This window comes from Fringilla coelebs (assembly GCF_963513975.1).
Source record: "Fringilla coelebs genome assembly, chromosome: 5".
Lineage (NCBI taxonomy): Eukaryota > Metazoa > Chordata > Aves > Passeriformes > Fringillidae > Fringilla > Fringilla coelebs.
Genome location: NC_140033.1, coordinates 12,964,787 through 12,979,856, shown reverse-complemented (window position 1 = coordinate 12,979,856; position 15,070 = coordinate 12,964,787). Strand labels below are relative to the sequence as shown.

The 15,070-nt window shown below is 37.0% G+C and overlaps 1 protein-coding gene across 1 annotated transcript in view; it reads left to right on the top strand.

Moving 5' to 3' along the window:
- The window catches only part of ORC5 (origin recognition complex subunit 5), a 61,669-nt gene extending 48,982 nt beyond the window's left edge, over positions 1-12,687 (top strand). The window contains exons 15-16 of the mRNA XM_084205864.1: positions 8,699-8,811; positions 12,253-12,687. Of these exons, the coding sequence (XP_084061990.1) occupies positions 8,699-8,811; positions 12,253-12,298 (159 nt within the window). The 3' untranslated portion in view covers positions 12,299-12,687. The remainder of the gene's footprint in view (positions 1-8,698; positions 8,812-12,252) is intronic.
- Positions 12,688-15,070: the final 2,383 nt, after the last annotated feature.

Here is a 15,070-nt window from a genome sequence, read left to right as displayed (position 1 = left end):
GCATGCTACTGTGAAGTATCTGTAAAGATGGGTTTTAACAATCTCAAGATTTAAAATCAATGCATTTTTAAATTGTTATTTTTCAGAGCAGACTTCCATTTGGGACTACAGTGTATTTTACCATTTTTGTGTTCTTGTGGTTGAAATGCCTGTATTTCAGAAGTATTTGAGTCAAATATTCCTAGAGTGATTATTTTAATTAAAAAATTCTTAATATCCTGTTTCTTTATATAATATTTGGATCAATACTCTTTAAACACTTATTTATCATAATCATCCAAAAATATACTGTAGTTAAGACACATTGAATGTCTTTTTTTTTTTTTCTTGGAGAAAGCAACGTAGTTTAGACTTAAGAGATACTCCCAAACGTCTGATTCTGAGCAATCGTTTTTAATTTCATTATTTCTGCTCTTGCCAAGTACAAAAGACTGATTTTTTTTATCCTCAGGACAGGTTTGAAATCCTAATTGGTGGAATTATTTTTTAATGCAAAACTGTATTTGCAAACACAACTTCTTCATATAGCAGTAATAGACTGGTAACTGTGTACACAGTTCTATAATTTACTGAAATAGCATTAAAAATTTAGGGGCCTTCTGAAAATATATCAAGTCCTATCAGTATCACAGGTTCTGGGTAGTATTTCTAACATTACTGTTTTCCTATTCTTAATAGAACTTGACTTGCAATATCCAGAAATGTGGCCATTGTGGGACAGAAGCAAGAAATGAAGGGGGGAGGGAGGCAAAATTTTCTAGATTTGAGGAATTAAAATTGTATGCTTGGTCAGTGACACAAAGATTTGCTTCTGGAAACCAGTCTTTGTGTTGCTTTCCTTATCTTGTAAAAAAGCCTGCCTGGAACTCGAGACCTCTGATGCAAAAATGAATGAAGGTATGGCAGAAGGATACTTCTGTTGGCTATTGCCTGTGCCTTGAAAAATAGCCAGCCTTTGTCTAGTGTCCACTTTGTGAAGCTACCTGGCTTAAGTAATCAAATTAATGTAAACATCATTCCCCAAGTGTTCCTTTGACCATCTGTTACTGTCTTCAGTTACTGAGATTTTGGAAGAATTAACTAGAAAGGGGAGTACTTTTGAATTCTTTTGAATTTTGTCTGTAACTTTTATCTGTAGTCCTTCTACTTAGGAGTTATGTGTTTCCTGGTTGTTATGGAGTAAATTAGATGTACACATCTTCAACAGATTGCAGATGCATTCGGATCTTTGGTTTGAGTATCAAAATTAACTCCTGTCATCACTTCCAAGGATCTTAACAAAATTCTGAAAATATTTCCAAATAATCCTCAGGTACAAAAAATAATTTGGTCTTTTCAGAAAATACCACATTAAGCAAATTTCTAGCATGCCTTTCATGCCTTTGTGAAGTACTTTAATTGATCCTCAAAGTGAGGGAACTGACTCAGAAATACTGATTTATCCATGCATCACTCTGTAGAGTTTTTATATTTCTTTTTAAAGTTGATGAGCAGAGCAAGGCAAAGAGTGTTGTGAACTGCCTTTTATTTTCCTTCTTATTAGGCAAATTGATTAATGCTAAAGTAAATGTGCTGAGAGAAAAAAAGGAGCTTTTTCTTAATTTCTGTACTGAATAAAAATAATGAAGAGAAAGCAAATTCATTAACAGTTTGAAAGATTCCTCTAATATTAGGTCCCAAATGAATAAATTATTGAACTGCTTTTAAAAAGGGATGTTACTGTAATAATGAGTGGGCAAGGCTAATCTGTGCAAATGCTTTTGAGATATTGGGAAGGTTTTCAGGAGATGGCGGGGGAAGCTGGATTTTCATCAAGTGGGGTTTCTTGTTTTTATGAAGACTGCAAAGTATGGGGAGAATACAGTAACTAATAGTGAGAGAGCCCTTGCAGAGGCCCAAGAGAAGGTTAAAAGGGAAAGAGTGGTAGGATGTAGAAGATGCAGATGATATATTTTATCTTTGATGAATGCATCATAGCAGGCACATTAAGTCAGACCGAAAAAGGGCTTACTCACTGTTTTACTTCTTAGACAGTAAAACTGTGACTACTTCTAAGTAATATCAAATGACCAGGAAAAATTTAAGACTAGAAAGCAGAGGATAAGCATAGTCTGTGTATATTTACAACTGTGGCTTAAATGCCTGCCACAGAGGTGATATTTGCATGCAGCAGCCCATAGTTTTATTTGCTTCCATGAATGTGCCCAGTGGCTTTCTAAATTCCTCAAAAGTCTCTACCACTGTACTGACTTTGTAGAGGCAAACTGTGTTACAGATTAACTACAATTTTGGATGAAGAATACTTCCTTCTGGATTTCTTGTTTACTTTTTAAAATTGCCTTCTTGGTTTCCTGGGATGATTCCTGGATCTTGATCCAGTGTCCCCATTTTAAAAAATAGATGGTATTTTTAGAAAAAAATATGGTATGTTTTGTTTCTGTTTCCTTAAACAGCAGTTTTGGGAAGAGAATATGTGAGGAGTAGAGCTATTGGGAAAGTACAGAGAAGAGTTGAAAGGAAGCTGTACTGATGAGTCAAGATTTGCAGCTAGTCAGAATTACTAAACAAACCCTAAAAGACAGACTGCTAATTGAAGAGAAAGTATTCTAAAATATGAATAGAGCAAGGGTAGGAAGTGTCTTCTCAAAATAGAAAAATATATTTTCTTCTCTTGAGGTTGATGGGAAAAGCACAAGGGAGGCCAATTGCAGGACAATGGTCTAGAGAGAAGGCAGCTTCTGGTATACAGAAAGGTGTTCTGTGGTCTGAAAGACAAAAGAGAGTGGAGTGGTACAGAAAGAGGAGGGGGAAAGGAAAAAGGCAAAATATGTGTTTTCCCTTGATGAAGTGTATGAAATTGGCACTGTTTCTTGTCAAGCATCATTTTGTGTAAATGGGATACAGAAGGTAAGACCAAGTAGAATAAGGAAGAGGTGGTGAGCAGTGATTATACAATGGAGATAATATTGTGTGAGAATGGTTCCAAAGACCTGTAGAATAAAAACCAGAAGAATTTTCTAGTAAAATTCAATGTTATATGCCTTGGGCTTAATAAACTTTCCTGTTCTGAAGAGACACAAGAAAAGTCTTTTAGGTGGTGAGTATGATATAAACTGAATGGGTTTAACAGCAACAAATTCAAGGTCATGTACTTGAGGGTAAATAAACATTTATTCTGGATTGTGTAAAGGAAGTTTTGGCCGTCTTAATAAATGACTGAATCACTGATATGATGAAGCTTTGAAAAAGCAAATGGAGTAATTTGTTTAAATCTGTAACTCACATAGATTTGCCTTGAGTGAAATGAAATCAAGGTCCTGGAGACTCAACACAAAATAATGAGGTAATACTTATGTGACAGCAACATAAAAACCCCAAATTAATCCAGGACAAAGAATGACATCAAATGCAAGCATTCATAAAAGAAACTGCAAAGCAGGCTGGGTCACTGTGTTTGCCCCATCATATCCTGCACAGCCACCTAAGGGTATCACCAAAGGGAGGGGCACAGAGCACTGTCTGTGGAGCAGCACTGAGCCTGTGGCTGGGTCTGTTGGTGCCTCTGTTAATGTCAGAAACATTTTGACTGTGTTCATAATTTAGTTTAAAAATAGAGTTGGATTGCTTTAAGCTGAGATAAAGGTAAAATACCTAGCTGAAGCATGTAATAATAAATGTTTAACTGCAGGCTTGAAGGCTCTAAGTAATCTGGAGGGGTGTCCCTCCTGTTGTTTTTTTTAGCGCATTAAAAGCCTTGCACAAAATGTAATTCAGTATCCAAATCTGATTGTTTTATACAAGCATTCAGAAAAATGTTGATTTATTTTTAATAATGTTTATAAACACAGTTTTGATCAAGTACTGTCTTATATATGTAGTTGTAATGTTCTATGGTTATCATTCTGTGCAAGCTTTTCAAACAAGGCTGACATTTGAGCATACTCTGGCTATAATTTCCATTAAAATAATTTAGATCAGGTTTTTTTATGTTCACATAATTTGTACTAGGGTCATTGAATTTAACTCCAGGGGAGTATTGCACAGTAATTTTGACTGAAATGTGTTTTGTGAATGGTACTGGGTGTTCGAAGTGCTGTGTTGCGTAGCAGAGGTTTTTCTGTGTGCCCAGATGTGACTGCTGGCAGGGGTAGGTTTTGATCAAGTGCACAGGCTTTGAGAGCTATGGGATGATGGTGCTGCAAAGCATCATTCATGTGACTGTGAAAGACTGTAGTACCCTTGTCTGACAGAGCTGAATATGGAAAGTTCTTCATTTCTTGATGCGTTTGACGTTCAAAATCTGTGTGTGACAGTAAGCCAGACTGAAGAGTTAGAATTAATTTTACATCTTGGGCAAGATAATTGAATATTATAAGCTGTAGAGATGAAAAAAAACACACAGATCATTTAGTATATTTCTGCCAGTTTGAAATTGTGCCTCCTTTCGTTAATATTTTTCCAGTCCAGTTTAAAATGTCCACTTCACGAGATTTCAGTCACATCTCTGAGGAAGCACCTTCCCTTCCACCCCAAACAACATCATTTTCTCCTTAGTTTTATCCTATGGATTTGAGATATGTCCCACACTTTGTCCATACTCTTTCCTGGATAGTCTGTCAGTGCTTACCCAAACTAACCATGTGTTTCCCTGTGTCATGGGTGCTAATTCTGCTCATGGTTTGCACCTCAGTGAATATTTTCTGGCTTCTTGTGGTGTCCTTGGGAAGAGCCCGGCCTTTCTCAGCAGACAGCCCTTCCTTCTGGAATCCTTCTCACTTCCACACAGCCATGTGCTCACAAAGCCAGTCTTTGTGTCTGCTTGGGGAATGATGCAAGGCCCATCTGTTAGTCCAGGCTGATAGGAAAAAAGCTGCCTTGAAGGATGGCTTGTGGGTTGCTTGTTTTTTCCAGAGGTTTCAATGGCCATGTTTGACCAATGAATCTCCAGAAGCAATCTAAGTGGTCATTCCCCCCGGAAACTATTATCTGCTGTGCTTTTATGATTATTCTCACCTTGGATCCAAGATTTCAGCAGCAGGTTTCTCACACAAATACATTTCAAAGCAAGTTCCATCATCACTTATTTTTAAACATACTGGTAAAATCCATTTCTCTATATCTTTCAGATCAGAAAGGGGTTTTTTCAGATTTTGTTGTTATTCCTGTTGAAAATTTCATTTAATTGTTAATTTTTGCTAGTATTAAATCATCACCAATTTAAGTAACTTTACAAATAATTCTAGAATTTTTCTTCCAACTGTAATTTCTTTTGTTCAACAGATTCTCAATAAATATTCTTTCTTATGTAACCCATACAGTTTTTCTGGCTTGTTTCTAGTCTGTTCTTGCCAGATGTTTCTTCTCAAGCTTTTGTGAAAATGAAATGGAGCCACTGTACCCATGATATTTAAAAAAAAAAAAAAAAAAGATAAAAAACATTTCAAAAGAAGCGGTGTATTTTTTGCTAAGTGCAATTAGTTTGGTATTGCATTCATATTTTTCCCATCTGTGTTTCAAACTTTTGATGTGTCTTAATTTAAGAACATATTGCCTCCAAAGTTTTATAGTACCTGAACTTTTGAAGTAGTAGTTGTTTTTCAGTGCTTAAGTTATAGTTGGTACCTGGAACTGAAGTACTAACAAGACATGAATATTGGTGATTTTTAAAATTATGCTACAAGTACACTGTCTTAAACCCAGTTCATTCCACTGTATCCTTCTTTACCAGGTGCATGCCCTGAGTAGGCTGAGAGAGATTGCAATTTTATGTAAAATAGTTCAGCTTCAGAAGCAGAGTGCAAGTTAGGTCTGGTGATGATTTAATACTGTACATGGCTTTTTCTTCTTCCTTTGGTCCCACCCCAGTTATTTGTCAGACGTTCAGCAGAGGTGCTCAAGCCTCTTGTGTCAGAAGGGATTTGGACCTTCTGTGTCCCAGAAGGCTTCTGAACTCTTTGGTGAGGACAGTCATCTTTTATTTATTGGGTCTAGATTCAGCACAGAATATTATAGAAACTTTAATAATTCCACATCTACCACAATCCAGTCTTTTCTATCAATTTATTACACAAAATAGGTGTCTTGTCCATTTCTGTGGCTGACAGCAGCAGAACTCTCCTGCTATATTGTATTAAGCAAGAAAAAATTAGAAGCCATTGCTTTTTGAACTCTGTTGCTGGTTTTGATTCTCCCTGAACCCACTGAAAAAGCTGTGCAAACAAAGCTCCAGGCTGCTGCCCTCTCAGCAGGCAGGCTTTTGGACTTGTCCTTAGGAGATTTCTGCCTTTCTCCATGCAGAGGCCAGGCAGCTGTAACTACTGCATGTTGAATTCCAATCTCAAGACTAACAAGTTAGGTATTTTAGCTTCTAACATTTGGCTCTCTGTAGGAAGGCTGGTCCCTACTTACTCTCCTTAGGTATATGGTCTTTCCCTTTGTCTCCACTGAGCCTCTTTGGAGATAAAACTGTTTCTTGCCTGCATGAATTGAAAATGGCAGTTTTCTTTACAGCTGTCTTTTTAAGTGGTCTCAGAGTCAGGACTTGGTGTTTCTGCACTTGCTTCCCTGTGACAACATTTATTAAGTGTTGTGAAAGGAATAAGTAAAAGGTTGCAGTTTCCTAAGTAAGTTCATTACTTTGATCATAAAGAGTAAAGCTACTCTTTATTTATCTTATAATATTGTATATTAGCTTTATTTATCTCGTAATATTGTATACTGAGCCTTTGAGTTAATTTCTTAAGTCAAGAACATTAATGAAACTTATTGTCCAGGCTGATGTTCATTCAGATTTCTTGAGTCAGCCTTTAGTAAGGAGTTTTATGTTGCTGACCTCTTGTTACTCGCAGAGCATTTGGTGCTAGTTAGAAAAGAAAATGCAGAATTTGTTGAAGTATTGCTGGAGCATTTGTAATGCAGCAGCAAGGTCACTTTCATGTCCCACATAAAACTGAGATGGATCTCCAGACTGTGCAGACTTTTTCTGTGGTCATAAGGAACTTCAAGGAGCTCTCCTGCTACTCCTTCACTGGTGATTTCTGAATGTGAGACCAGCTGCAAGTGTGCCGTGCATAAGGGATTTGATTGACGCACCTGGGTGCAATTGTTACAGCAGATTCCTCCATAATGAATATGGATTTTGTTGAATGAAGAATGGAGAAAAATGAAATCTCATGAGTATTTTAAGAATATAAAACCTAACAAGTTTGAGGTTTCTCCCAATCTAGTGGTACGTGCAAAGTAATTAATGAACTAGAATCTGAGACGTTTGCCATATACTGAATTCAATTTTCTTTAATTTTGTCAATGCTAAAATTTGATAAGCCATGTAATTTATAGATCTGAATTAAGTAAATGGAATTTGTCTTTGTGACTATGTGTAGACCAGCATTCCTTAAAGAAACTCCAAAGACTTCAGAATTTTGGCATCCAAGCTGTTGTTGTCTCATGACATATGAAAGAAAGTTAAGCGCAGACTATAAAAAAATTACTTCATTCTTGGGTACCATATTTTTTTCTATTCTCCACAAGTAGGTATAATTTTTCTCTGTTATATTACTCCTGCCTCCTACAAGCACAGTCACAAATTTGATAACCAAGTGTACTTCCAGCAAAAGAGCAGGGTTATTACAGAGTTAGGATTATTTTTTTCTTGATACAACTTGCTGATGCTTTTTATAGCAATGTTCCTTGAACGTTTGAACTGACACTTTCTTTCCTGAAATACATTATTCTTGAGAAATTCCTACTGTCCTATTATCATTACTCAGAAGTAGGTCATGGTTGGCTGGTTTTTTGAAAATGAAACCTTTGGCCAGATACCATTTTGTCACAGAATATAACCTCATTGCCCTGAATTGTCTGTGGTATCTATTGCAAAGGCCAAGGAAAAATTTTCTTTTCTGCTTTTACTTCTTTCTTTCCCTGGTATCTGGGAGGAGATAGGGAGACAATGGAATCACTACAGTGTCTCTTCCTAACCGAGTTACAATGGGCTGGCTGTTTTCAGTGGTGACACCCCATGACTTCACTTCAGTAGTGCCACAGCCATCACTGAAGGAAAAAAGTGAAAAAGTATGCTGGTACCTTGCTATTTTGGTAAAATAATCAATGGCTCTGTCAAGACACTCTATGTGTGTTTGTAGGCAAATTTCTCTCAACTCAGGCCCTGCTCTTTTTAACATACAATCTTCCAGCCTTTTCTTACCAACCTTCAAATTCCTTTTTATCTTGAGTAGAGTGAAACACCCATCTGTTCAAAATGTGATATGATCTGGCACAGGAATATCCAACATTGAGTGGGAAAGTTCACAAGGCGATCTTCAGGGATAAAGGAGAGAAAATCTTAGTCCTTCCTGATTGTCAGGCAGAGATTTGGAAAATGCTCAGCTCCTGCCTATTATTCCTGTTCCTCTGTTCAAAACTCCGGGATAACTTTTGATACAAAGGATGAAGGGTTTCAGCTTTTGTCTATCACTGCTGGTGCTGAAAATGTAATGGCAAGCTGTATGTGTGTACATTCCTGGGTTTTCTAGCTGCAGAAATGTGTGGAAATGAACAATGAGCAAGTGACTTTGCAGAGAAAAATGGGAATTATGCCAAATGGGAAAAAAAACCAAAACCAAACAAAACAATAAATTGCCCACTGCTATTAATGTTAACAAAAATGACTAACATTACTAGTGTCTCTTGTCTGTAGATCACCTCTCTTGTGACACTGCAGCTGTTATCCATGGTTGGCCAGAATGACCAGCTTGACGGACCACGATACAAGTGTACTGTGTCTCTGGACTTCATCAGAGCTATTGCCCGGTGAGCCTGTTAAGAGTTCATTTACTGTTGCATGTGCTGACTTGAGACTTCAAGTATTTGCTCAGTCCATAGCTCATTGCAGACCAGAATAGAAAACCTGTGGATGTTTCCTAAGAATGACTGAATAAGTCGTGTTATTTATGAGAAATGTTGTACCCCAGGTAAGTATAGTCCATTCCTGTTTTGAAAGTGATTTATGTCACAGTGGCAGTATGTGTTACAGTAACATACTGTCTTTGTGCTTAGTAAAGGTCAGGGACTTCATGTGAAAATACTGCTCTAAAATGTCAGTCCATTTCATTACCAAAAACACATTATGGTATTTGAACCTGAAATTATATTTGGTTCTTAACAGTGTTGTGCATATGATATAAAACCTGCATAGGTTATAGGAATTCTTGCACATAGATTCTCTTCACTAATTCAGTTAGTGGATGTAAGTACATCAGCATCTTTGTTTATCCAGAGCCTTCAGTTATGAAGTCTGAGAACAGTTTGAGATCCATCAGGAGAGATGGCAATAATTTGCAGACAGAAATACATGCAATACAAAGGCAGCAATCAGGGCTATGTTTCCTATTTTATCTGTTGCTGCCACCTTATTAGCAAGTCTTGGATAAACAGTCTATAACCAGAACAGAGCCCAGAAATGACATGTATCAAAAGGAAGAAATGTTCTCACAGCCAGCTCCTCTCTCTAATGTGGAACTAAGGAAGAATCTGAGGTGTAGGCTGTATTCCATAACCTCAATGCACATGTTACTCTCCTGAGCTATTAAACATCCAGGAGCCTTGTCAGTAAATGCAACAGATACACTTATTTCAGTTTTCAGTTGGACAGGCTGTAGAATGAAACTTTGTCTGGCTCAGGTCTGGCTGGACCACACTGCCAGGACCTCCACAGCTTTGCTATGTCAGTTTGCTATTCCCAGCAGTAAAGTCACTTGGTGAGTGATGCCCTGAAAAAGCTCCCCCTGGAACCAAGCACAGCAGACCATCTGCTCAGCAACATGAATCACTATGTGTACAGTTATACATTGGGAATTATCCTTGAATTGGGATACTTTGACAGCCCTTTCCTTCCAACTTTGACATCCTCAGAAGTTTCAATGACTGCATTAAAGTTGCTGGAAGGTAGAGACCGCCAGAAAACAGGACCAAAACTTGTTCCATGAAGCTCATGCTTACTGGAGAAAGTGTTTGCCAGAGACTCACTTCAAACCTCAGTGCATGGTAGTGTTTTAGCTTGCTTTCCTTTAGGTCTGATGTGTGTTTATCTGTATATATACGTATGTATATAAACTGACTTTTCCTACATGTTATGAGGAAGAAAGCAGTTGCTTTTTTCTCCAAAAGTAGTTTGCAGGTCTTTATTTGCTGCCTAGATAGGGCTATTTAAATTAGATAGATAGATACATTTTAAAGTTGGCCTGTTCTGATTTTCTCCTGTTTCTCCCTTTTTTAAAATCTTGTTCGTTCCCTTGTTACAATTGTTATTTAAATACACTTTTCAGACCACAGTATTTATTAAATCTTAAAGAGGATGATCTGTAAAAAGACAAGGTTTCATGAACTCATTAGAAATGAGCTTCTCTCTTCCCTGGGTGGGGCTACTACCTATAGGATGAAGGCTGGATCTTCTGTGCATTAAGAAATTTCATTTTCCATCTGTGCAGTAGTTTTGGTTGTATTTGTCACAGAGAAGGAACTACTTTGAAATCTCAGCCAAAATACGTATCAAGTAAACAGCCCATCTTCTGATTCTTCTTTCTCTGTTACTGCAATAGTACTAAAATAGCTTTGCTAGTCACTAAAATCTTTAGATTTTAGTTACCATCTCAGTCTTTTTACTCATGCATTTCCTAATGGAAGGCTGAGGAGTGCAAACAATGGGACAGAAAAGGATGCTCCCTCCCCACCCCCATTCAAGCTGTGTTTTTTAAGCAAAAGTGAAGTTTGCACTAACAAAAAACCAAAAACTGTTTTTGGAAAAGAGTAAAAAACTTGTGTCTCTTCCTGGTAGCTTTTAACATGGTAACTGCTGAAGAGCACAGTCTCTTTTTTACCATGGAACCTCATGTCTGCCTCTGTTCTGTGGCATACACTCAGTCTTTGTGGAAACATCTCTGTGTTTTACCACGCAGTAGTTAAACATTTAGCTGAGGGTAAAGTTAGATGTGTCTTTGTCAGAAGTAATTTCTCTTTTAAGAATTTCAAACCTAAATTCCTAAATTTTCTTTAGCTGAAGTAGGGCTCTCGTAGTGTTTATTGAATATAATGGATCTTTTCAGAGAGTCTGTAATAAACCCAGTTGTTATGACAGGACAATTCTGTTTCATTTAGTTGATAAGGTCAGCATTTGTTAATGCTGTGGAAAGCATTGTAATTAAAGCACTTGTTTTTGAGTGACACAATGTCGTGTAAGTCTAACAGTGGTAGTTAATGTCTTTAAATTTGTCACTGACTCCAGTGACAATGTCGTGTAAGTCTAGCAGTGGCAGTTAATGTCTTTAAATTTGTCACAGACTCCAACAGAGTATTTCCTGTTACGTCTCTTGGAGATTTCTAAACTTTTTCTCTGTCCAAAATGATGTTTTATAAAAACTTTTTGAAAAGTGGGTTACAGGCTGATGCATGAACAGAGACTATTAAATGATTATAGTCCAACAAATAAGAATTCAGCTAGCTAATCTCACTTAGTATTGTTAGCAGTTATTTTTGCGGCATTGAATACTTTTTTTTAAAAACCCTTTTAATTTTATACTTGTCATTTTATGCAGTAATTTGCATTATTTATTCAAACCATAAACCCTAAAGTCTGAGTGTTAGATTGTATAGAATAATGAGTTTAGAGACAAAAAAAATAATTATATGTTTTATTCTGCTGCTGTTTCATTTTGCCTGCCATTAAAGTACAAAAGTGTACATTAAAATCTTCTATCCCATTGATTGGCATTCTTGGATTTTTCAAATTTAGCTATGAACATGGGTCAACTACTGTCAATACTGAAAGAACACTGGCTCCAGATGAGAAGGAGTACATGCTAAAACAGGTGGTTTAGGACATGAACAAAACATTCAGTAGCATATAAAGTTGTTGCTTTGCATCACCAACTAGAACATCAAATTTGCCATATGAAAATATAATCTTATAAATATTGTTATATTTTAATTGTTTCATTATTGAAATAAGAGTCTTCCTTTCTTTACTAGGAACTTGTTTTATTTCTTTTCTATAATTTTACAAAATTAAAACAATCAGAAGAGTGGTATTGTAAATAATGAGAGAAATTAAAAATTCATTAATCCTTGCTTTAATTTCTTTTGAGGAATTGCTTGATTTTGATTGTGCAGAATGTCCTGCATGTGCTGTCTCCAAACAGGTTAAAGTCTTAGCACTGTTAAGATGATTGCTGTAATATACTGTGTTTTTGTTTATAGGACCGTGAACTTCGACATAATAAAGTACTTGTACGATTTCTTGTGAAAACAAGCTCCACAGCCATATGGACACTGTGACAATGACTAAGGCAAGCTGTGTTCATCTCTCTACTTAGCTGGCCAGAAAGAAGAGTATTTTGGCTCTTTTGGATTTGTCCAAACAGGTGCTGGCCCAGCATGGAACCTGATGAAAATACTCTGATTGGTCTGGGTGGATCTGAGCAGAGGACTATTTACCAGGGACCCTGGAGTATTTGGAAGCAATGTGTTAATTATAAACAGCAGGGTTTGAGCACAATCTGTTCTAGTCTTAATGATGTTATCTTAACACTGAAATTGCCTGAAACCCATTTACTTAGGACTGCATTTTGCTCTATGAACTCTCCCCAGTGCTTTGAACATGGCAGCAGCCGTTGTTTGTATGCCCAGTCTTTTCACTTCCTCTCCACAGGAATCTTTGCAATTGCCTGCCAAAGCAGCTTTTCCTGAGGCCACCATTTTAGGAGAGTGGAGTAGCAAAGTATAATAAACATAAGAACATATTTAAAAATCAAGCTGGTACAAATTCTTCTTTCTCCTCAGTAGTATGTAGGCAGACTGTTACCCTGTCATATGGAGATCACGATGGTAGGAAACTCCCAATTAGTCACCATATTGTCTTTTTCAGACCATTCATAAATGTTGACTATGAATGTATTTTTATGAAGCTCTGTTTTAAAAAAAATTGATTCTTAAACTTCTATCCCTATGTCAACCTTGAAATGTTTTATTTTTGCTTCAAAATTCTATCATCCTTTCATGTTCATCCAGTTACAGGAAGTGTTAATTATAGTGCCATGTGGAATGAACCTACTTTTAACATACACACCACATAATGGCTTTTGTAACAGCCTCTGTCCTCTGGAGGAGGATGGCACAGCTGCCTTTTCATCAGGAAGGGAGAAATTCAACAGGTGACAGAGTCTTTCAGCAGCAATTCCCCAAAAGTGGTGGAACAATGAATAAGCAATGTGGTATTGTAACATAAAACTTTGTCCTTGGAAATACCTGATGGAGTACACTACAATTGCAGCTTGCTAGTAGAAGATACACAATTTATGGAGCATGAAAATCCCCTAGTGCAGTTGGAGGTAGTTGTCTTCATGAATCTGAAGATTTCAGTAGCCCTCTTGAAAACTCCAGGTCCCACAGCCTGTTACTCAGATGTTTTACTCTTGAGTGCTCCCCTTTGACTTTGTGACAGTGAAAGACCATGCCAGGTTCTAAGTTGAACATGTGGGTTTTTTTCAGGGAAAAATTATCAGTCTTCCCCCCTTCCTCTTATATTAGAAATGGTCTAATACTCTGAACATATGTAGTCTTTATTCTTCTTAGATTTCTTTCTTAGATTTTGTTTTCTTTTTTTGTTGTTTTCTTTTTTTCCCCCAATTGTGGATGCGTAGCCATGCTTCTGGATTGAGACCCAAGTGACAAAAGCATCCTTCTGGCCAAGCTCTGGCTTCCTCCCTCAGGGGAGTGTGAAAGGGCAGCAATGAGTCATCTCCGTGATCTGTTTTCCTTCCTACCGCTGAGCTGGATCAAACCCTGCACCTGTCCATGAGGTGGCAACATTTGTCACACTTACTGAAGTGCTTGGATGTGAATACATAGCCTGTTTCAAAATTGTTTACTACCTGCTTTTGGTTTTGTTTATAAAAATGTCCATAATGTAAACTTTAGGCTAAACTTTACAGTGCTTTTCTGTCTTGGAGCGAGTGCTGTGCTGAGCTCAGCTTGTGGATCTCCTGTATGACTACCTAGGGCTGCAGTTTGTAGTGAAAAGAAGTTTTGAGGTATTCATTTGTCAGCTAGTCCATGTAAAACAGTAGCAATAGATTATAGAGATTTGGAGTTTATGATCTGGATTAGAATTTGATATATGAAACATGATGGGACAGATACTGATTTAAGTGCTACAAAACTTGAGTCACAAAATTTCATTTTCAGTAATCCCAGTCATTCCCACCAAATAGACCAGACCCTCAAAACTCTTCAGCTCCAAATCTGGAGCATAAATTAGCTCTAAAATAAAGGTCTTAGAAATTAAGCAGTGAGAAAACTTGGTGCTGCTGATATTTAGTCTAATTTCTTCTGTATTAGTCTTATGAGTATTGGTGATTTTTTCCAGTGTAAATCCAAAGGATAAGGATACTAATTTTTGTGGAATGTAGTTAATTTGACTGAAATGAGATTAACTAGAGAAGGAATAGTAACTGAGGATTCATTAGACAGAACCACTCTCCTTACTTTGAAGGCACTTTTTTGACCTTTGTGAAAGACTCCTATCAGTGAAATAAAATTTAAAGCTGAATCAGCAGAGTATGAGAATGAACAAGGTGACTGAAGTGCAAATGATTGATGTAGGCTATAACTAGGCTGATGATGAATAGTAGGATTTATTCTGACAAACTAGAAATATTTCTATATAGCCATGTCAATGAGTTTATAAATTACTGCTGAGTTTCTTACTAGATACCTTAGCAATATTCTGAGACCCCATTTTCACGGATGAGGCCTCTTTTAGCCTCCCCTGGGCCAGGATTTCACCTCTTCTACAGGTGCTTTTGAGAACTGTGCAAACAATGTAGAGCAAGATAGTTTAACTAATCAGAAAACCTTCAGTACCTTAGTGCTGCAGTATGTATTTTAAAAATAGCCTTTTTTTTTTGTAATTCCTGAGTCACAAAGCATTAGAATACTGAAAAAAAAATTATAGACTTACAGTGCTTTTCTCCAGTGGCTGATCCAAACATTACCAGGAACTGGGGCTTGTTCTTAC